At 44.5% G+C, this 7,566-nt stretch overlaps 1 protein-coding gene across 11 annotated transcripts in view; it reads left to right on the top strand.

The window, feature by feature from the left end:
- LOC105468995 (testis expressed 2) overlaps positions 1-7,566 on the top strand; it is a 124,465-nt gene that overhangs the window by 95,776 nt on the left and 21,123 nt on the right. For 10 of the 11 annotated variants that reach the window (XM_071083453.1, XM_011719505.2, XM_011719507.2 and 7 more), the window contains exon 8: positions 6,246-6,378. The exons of the other annotated variant lie outside the window; for it this stretch is intronic. In XM_071083453.1, coding sequence (XP_070939554.1) covers positions 6,246-6,378 — 133 coding nt within the window. The remainder of the gene's footprint in view (positions 1-6,245; positions 6,379-7,566) is intronic. 11 annotated transcript variants of the gene reach the window in all.

The raw sequence follows: 7,566 nt of genomic DNA, 5'->3' as shown, positions 1-7,566 counted from the left end.
TGAAACAGCACATGATGGCCATGTTGGCTTGTCCCTGTTCCAACACACACAACCTGTCTCAAGTGAAGTGAATGAGGTTAAATGACCACCTTTCCCAGAGCAGCCTCACTTCCCACCAAAGGCAGATGGCTGGACGATAGACAAGCTCTGTCCCTTAGAAACTGACTGTGCTCCTCCTGCCTCAGCTCTGATGCCTCCTCACTCCACACACACCCTGGAACTAGCCCCTCTACCTGCGGGATATATATGGATTTCCTTTCTTTCCTTTAGGCCACACAGCAAAGTCCAGAAACCTGTGTATGTTACCCTTCCCCCACCAGACTGGCCTCCTCTACCCAGCCTTCATCCCTACCCTGGGCTGCCGCCTCCAGGGCCTGCCACTCAGCCAAACTCTTTCCAGTTATTTTATTAACTCCATTAGGGTAATGTTTGTTCATTCATTCAACAAATACTCATTGTGGGAAAAATGGAAATATTCAGGAAAGGTCAAAAGGAAAATATTACCCGTCATCCCGCCATTCAGAGAGGACCGGGGTTACCTTTTTAGTACATGTTTGGTGTATGCTCTCCAAATCTTTTTTCTTATGGCTAAACATTTAGAAAACATGGCTCTTTTTCAAAACCCTTGAAGAATTAGGCAGACTTGAAAGGGCAGTCAGCTTTGCCTTACTCCCCCCTGCCATGTTTGTATGAGCCAAAGCCCAGAGAGGGGTGACTTGCCCAGTTCAGCAGCAGCCTCACACTTCCAGCCTGTTCCATGGAGTCTAGGCCCGGTCAAAGGCTGCCCATGAGCACTGGCTGTACAGCCAGGTCACCTGTGTTTTGGGTCCTGCTCATACATACACCATTCAGTGGTACAACTGTGGGGAAGCCACTAACCACTCTATACCTCAGTTTCCCCATCTTTCAAGTGCTGGTGGCAGTGCTGCCCGCCTCGTTCGGGTGTGGTAGAGATGCAGTGTTACATGTAAAGCACTCGGAGCACGTGGCACATAGTAAGCATCAGCATTAGCTGCTGCCCTCCGGCCACTTTGTTAGTATTAATAAAATCATCCTGAAGAGGCTGGGTGGGGGCTGCTTCTGTCAGTAGCTTTTTATCTTCTGTGCCTGAGACCAGCACTTTCAGAACAGGTGCCCACAGGTGTGTCAGCAGGGTCAGAATGAGCCAAGGATGCAGACCACAACCCCTCAGGCTTAGATGAATTCATTTCGTCTTCGGGATGTTTGCAGCATGAATCTAAAACTGAAAATAGCCACTGAGTGTCCACATAGACAGAGGACCCTATTGGGTTTTGCCTTGTTTCAGGATACCCAAATAACAGCCCAAATTTAGACTGAATACATAGATTCTATGGAAATATTACCATGTCCCACAGAAATAGAAACCTTGTCTGTCTCCAGAGTTGCCCTTAGTCATCTGGACTGATGTTCCAGACCTTAACCTCTGTGCCTGGTGCCTTCACGTCCAGTGTTCCAGACTGGATCCTACTAGGATCCACTACCTACGTGCCTGGTGCCTTCACATCCAGTGTTAGGACTGATGCTACTTTGCCACCTGAGTAATAACAGAAGACTGGAGCCAGAGCCAGTCATGACTTGCCCACTCCTCCTGCCACACCTGCTTCAAGAGCGACATTAGAGGGCAGCTACAGCCACTGGGGCTGCCTGGGCCTGAGCACCAAGGCAGGGCCATACTCTAGTGCACGAGGCTGATAGGAGTGGCTCCGACCAGATCATGCTGTGGGAAGAAAAACACTTAGTGTGGAAAGGGCTTAGTGTGGGAAGGGGAAATCATACCTCTTGTGGAACATGGGTTGGCTGGGGGACAGGGGACCCTGATTTGCAGCTTGTCAACCTTGAAGGGGTGGAGCTCTATTTCAGAGGACAGTTACAGGTAGATAAAGCTAAAAATGATGTCTGTCATCAAAGACACATTCACACACAAGGAACTGCTAATTTTCTGTAGTATCTGAATGAGCGATATGGCACTGGTCTCTTTGCCAGGAGCACAACAGTAACTGGTGTGTTTTTCCCAGAGCTGAATAACTCCAACATCTGTTCTTGATAATATGTTATCAAATGTTCCATTTTAAGAAGTTTTGTTCTTTGGATGCCAAATATTGACTTTCATAGTGAAAGCAGCTATTAATAGTTACAGGTAGAAGGAAATGGAGGAGAAAATAATGTGAAGACCAAGCTCAGGTGTGCAGGGTTTGGGTTCCCTTAACTACTCCCAAGCAGCAGGTGCCCTGTCAAGCCTACTCCAGTGAGACAGATGCCTAAATAGTAATAAAACAGTGAACCGCTGTGTGAGATTATTAGATTCACCTGGCCATAGGAGGCCTGAGGCCATGGGGTCTGTTAACTAGAAAACCAGGCCGAAGGCAGAAGAGCATCTTGTAGTTGTGGCCACTCCTTGTCTATGGGGACAAATGCAAAGGCATTTTATGATATCATCTGGCATCATGGTCTGAGCTGCACCAGCTGGCCTAGGCCACTTTGATTTTCCTTCAGACATACACTTCCTGAGGGCAGGGGTTCATCTCAGTGCTTTTGGCTGATATCGTACATTAAGAACGCATACACGCTTTTTGGTGGAATAAGCTGTAATTTTTGCCACAGTGTCTCTGCATAGCGGTGGTGGTGGTAATTGATCCTGCCCCCATGAAACTGAAGAGTGGAAAAACAGCATCTGAGCCCCTTCCAGGTCCTTGTACACATACTAAGTCTTATTTCATTGTCACTTGTGTTGTTGCATGAAGTGCCAGAGTTTTTTGTTTTGTTTTGTTTTTCTTCTTATGAGACAGAGGCTAGAGTGCAGTACAGCGATTGTGGCTCACTGCACCTCCGCCTCCCAGGCTCAAGCCATTCTCGTGCCTCAGCGTCCCTAGCAGCTGGGACTACAGGTGCGCACCACCATGCCTAGCTAATTTGTGTAGTTTTAGTAGAGACAAGGTTTCACCATGATGGCCAGGCTGGTCTTGAACTCCTGGCCTCAAGTGATCCGCCTGCCTCAGCCTCCCAAAGTGCTGGGATTACAGGCGCAAGCCACTGTACCCAGCCTGAAGTGCCAGTTTTATAGGGGCCCGTTAATAATTGGGTGCCACTGGTTACCACTGGACAACCTCTCAACATGATGTGGAAGAGACCTTTCGTATGCGTGCCTCCCGCCCCCTTTCCCAGAGAACCTCTCAGGACTGCCTGCCTTACTCCTGTTTAAAGGCATCAAAAATTGTCCCGCTCCTCAATTTCTGGTTTTGTTCTTGAGCACCAGCCAGGGCACATGGTTATAGAAAGTATTTTCAGTGAAATGCCTATAGCTGTCTTACCATTTGTCAAGAGTACAAAAGAAAGGGCCGTGTAACTGCATTCCTCTAGATTAAGTAGCATTTAGCTGGGTTACAGGGGAAGATGCTGCTCATGGGGTCGAGTGTGTCCCTGTGTGCTCATTGTTGCTACGTTAGTCCCCAGGGGGAGACGACCTTTCTATTAACTGTTAATTTCATCTTGCAGTCTTGCAAGGCAGGGGCCTCCTGACTCACCCACCACATAACCAGCTGGTCTTTGCTCCAAGTTTTGGGAGTTGCCCGTGTCTCCAGGTTTTCAGGTCAAGTTCTGCCTGCTGAGTCATTGTTACAAAAGCAAATTTTTCTTACACTTAATGCTAAAATAGTCTTCTTACCCTCATCGGAACGCAAGCACCTCATATTGGAGTCATTTGTTGGAATATTTATTTACCATTCATGTCTGCTTTTAAAAGTTCTTAAACCATTCCTAGGCCAGGTGCAGTGGCTCACACCTCCCAAAGTAATCCCAGCACTTTGGGAGGCCAAGGCAGGCGGATCACTTGAGCTCAGGAGTTTGAAATCATCCTGGGTAACGTGGCAAAACCCCATCTCTACCAAAAATAAAATATATATATATATTAGCCGGGCATGGTGGCGCATCCCTGTGGTCCCAGCTACTCGAGAGGCTGTGGTGGGAGGATCACTTGAGCCTGAGAGGCGGAGGTTGCAGTGAGCCAAGATCTTACCAGGTGGCACTCACCCAGCCTGGGTGAGAGTGAGACCCCATCTCGGGGAAGAAAAAAGTTCTTAAAGCATTCTTGACTCCTTCATATTTTTATGAGTGCCAGGGCTGAGCAGGGCCCTGTGGGTGGGTCTCATGAGGCATATTCAGTGTTTAAAACAGACCACTCCCCCAGGCAGAGGCTCAGTCAGATGCCCAAGTCTCATCCTCAAATATCAGGCTCCGTGGCTGCCCAGTACAGTCTCTTCCCTGGCAACAGCAGCAAGGGAGACTGGAGCAAGAAGTAAAGGTGGGCTGGTGAAGGCAGAAAAAGGGAGGCTGCCTGGTCAGACTGTGCCAGGTGCCAGGGTGTACACAGCCCTCCCTGGAAGAGGCAGTATAGGTCTCCTTGGTGCAGACGAGGGGACTGATGCCACAGAAGTGAAGAAACTTCCAGTGAAACGTAAGCCCCAATCTATGTGACTGGGCTCCTTGCTCTTCCCTGGGCCTTCCTCCAGCCTCCCAGCTCCTGGCAGGAACACTGGACCACACATCATTGGGTGGAATGTCCCCGTGACTGGGGCGTGAGCCAGCAGTTTACCAAGCCTAAATCCATATCTCTTCATTTAAAAAACAGACTAGCAAAACTTTCCATTTTGTAAGAAGTATAATTCTGGTGCCTTTAATATGTCAGTTTGCAAAGGCAATGCATACTATTAATATTTATTGGAAACTTGACTAGAATTTTCAAAAGAAACTATTATGTTTGGATGTATATAGTAACTAGGTAGTTTGAATCTATTAATTCTCAAAGCTGGAAATACTATACAACAATAAATATCTTCTTGTTTTTTTACATTGAGTTTAAATATTAATATTAGCCTTTTGCTGTAATCCCCTTTCTCCTGAAGTGCTTAAAAACTAAAATTCCTTTATTAAAGCAGATATACCCTTTATTTCCAGTAATAGTACCTTTGAAGAGCAAGCTAATTAATTCTTTTTAACTGCTTAATGTAAACGAGAAATATAGCACTTTTGTGAGTGTTGCTACAAAGAAGATAATCACAGTTGATCTCCATATCACTTAATTAAACCAGGTCATTCATGGAAAATAATTACCTTCAATTATGGTAAAAAGAATTTGTTGAACACAAAATGGAAATCATCCTGCCTTTAGTGAGGAATGACGCTGTTAGTGCTGGTTGGGGTTAAGCAGTGCTTTTATCTGAGGTGGTGGCTGTGTAGGGGATGGGCTGTTTACTGTAATAGCTTGAAAACAACACTGTATGTGAACAGTGGTTTTAGATTAATTTCCTTTTAGATGTCATTTGTCATGTGAGGATCTATAAAAGTTTATTAACATTTAAACACCCACTTAAAGGATCACATTTTGATAAAGTCCATGAGGTCTTCTGGAGCCCTGAGTCTGAAAAATCACAGAAAAATACTTGACAAATCATAGAATCCTCAAGTAGAAGAGGGTCATGAGATAAACCCTGTTTGCATTTTAAACCGTTGATCAGCAGCCATTCCAGTAAAATTCCATGAAGCTACAAGCCTTTTAGATATGATCTCATTGGCGTAATATCTTTCCTAAGGAGCTGATTTTTAGCTTAAGGTACAAAGTGATTACCCAATTGTATCTGGATAATCCTGGGAATTGAAAGTTAATTCTTTGGTTCCCATTTGTCACTCTTCCTGTTAAATCTGAGCCAATTTCTATGTCCCACTCCCAATACTGGAGAATTTTAAGAAAGAGTGGTTCTTATATGTGTCTTTAAAGAACAACCCAGCTTACAGTGAAGTCTTAGCACTTCCCTTCTGCTTCATAACTGGCTGGGCATCAGCATGCCTTGTCCTGGCTTTGCCCTAGGTCAAGCCATTTTCTTCTGCTGGGCATATATCTTCTTACTAAATACAAGGAGATTTTAGAAGCCAGAGCATGGGACCCTTCCAGTGCTGACTTGTGCACTGAATTCCCCAGGACTGTGTTAATGGGTCCTGAGATGCTGGCTGTTTACCAGGGGCTCGATCTATTCCATGACCTTTTCTCATGTGTGTCGATGACATAGTGCGCGCTCAGTCCTCTTCTCACCTAGATTAGTAGACAGACGATACATGGACTTTCAATATGGTGCCTACTTAGATATTTTTAAATGTAAGTTTTTATACTGCCATTTATAGTCATGTGTTTTTTGGGGGGAAAAAAACCTTCTGTTTTTTCACCATTTCTCCAGGACTCTGGATTGATTTGGAAATGTCCTACAATGGGTCCTTTCTGATGACTCTCGAGACCAAAATGAATTTGACCAAACTAGGTAAAGAGCCTCTTGTTGAAGCCCTGAAGGTTGGAGAAATTGGCAAAGAAGGGTAAGGGGCTATATATGAATTTACTAAATCAATCCTGGGGCACCAGCCTTTCCCTCCAGCCTTTGAGAAGCAGGTTTGATGTGTAGTGGCCCCTGGATGTTGAGTGAGCTTCTGTGTAAGTGCTCCTGGACCAGAGCGTTACAGGGAATGGTTTCCTAGTCTCATCCCCAGTGGCCTGTGACTTCCCAACCCAGCTCAGCTGTGACAGTGCCTTTGACCTCAGTGCTGGTGGTGGTACACATGGAATTGGTTACCCAGAAAGCATCACTGACTCAGACAAGCAGGGCAGACTCATCCGAGCAATAAAATGATCCTCGAATGGAATCATTAAGATCCTTCCGGTCATAAACAGCAATATGTGGAGCAGGCTGAATCTACCTGCTTTAATCACAAAGTCAGAATTACTTATAATTAGATGATTGATTTTGTAGCACAGAGGGTGCTCCTAAAGTGTTTTGAGAAGCATTTTCCCTAAATAATACAAAGTTGACTTGCCTAGTAAATCCCTTTCTTTGTAGATAGCATATCTACTGCCTAGGGTTTGTCTGATTTAGTAAATATTCCAAAATTGTGAGGAATTCATGAAGCTTAATTTCTTTTCCCTCTTAAATGCGTAGACTAGATAAGCTGGAACTTTTACATCCTACTCTCCTTAAATATGACTGCTCTGACTATACATTTAAATTATGTTATTGTTTTTACCATACTAAAAATGTTGACTAGAGGCTGCTTCTCACATCTTTAGCCCTTTGCATAGAATCAATAGTATGATGACACGAAAATGTCACAAGGAGCTACCTCCTCGGGGTCTAAATATAAGATACTGGCTCTTAGACTTTTGCTTGGTTCTGGTACTGACCTAATGCTTATATTCATGCTTGTGGTAATAGCAGATTGGAGAGCTGGGTTATACATTTTCTGATTTATGCAAGTTACTTAATGAAATGTTTCTATTTTAATAATTGGAGAATTTTACCAGCTATATGCAATCTAACCTGTGTCTGTGCTATTTTCCTTTCATTTTTCTATTTGTTAAAATATGTTTGGATTCGGCAATCTGTGGATTTATATTTTCTGGTGAGTGTGGTATTTATCAACTCTCCACATAGCATTTCATACCCTGTAACTTCTGAGTCTTGTTTGATCCCATGTGAAACCATGAGGAAACCTGTCTTTTCATCACGTTCT

Source organism: Macaca nemestrina, chromosome 17, assembly GCF_043159975.1.
Source record: "Macaca nemestrina isolate mMacNem1 chromosome 17, mMacNem.hap1, whole genome shotgun sequence".
Taxonomy (NCBI): Eukaryota; Metazoa; Chordata; class Mammalia; order Primates; family Cercopithecidae; genus Macaca; species Macaca nemestrina.
The sequence above is the reverse complement of the archived record's forward strand: the minus strand, read 5'-3'. Positions and strand labels throughout refer to the sequence as shown.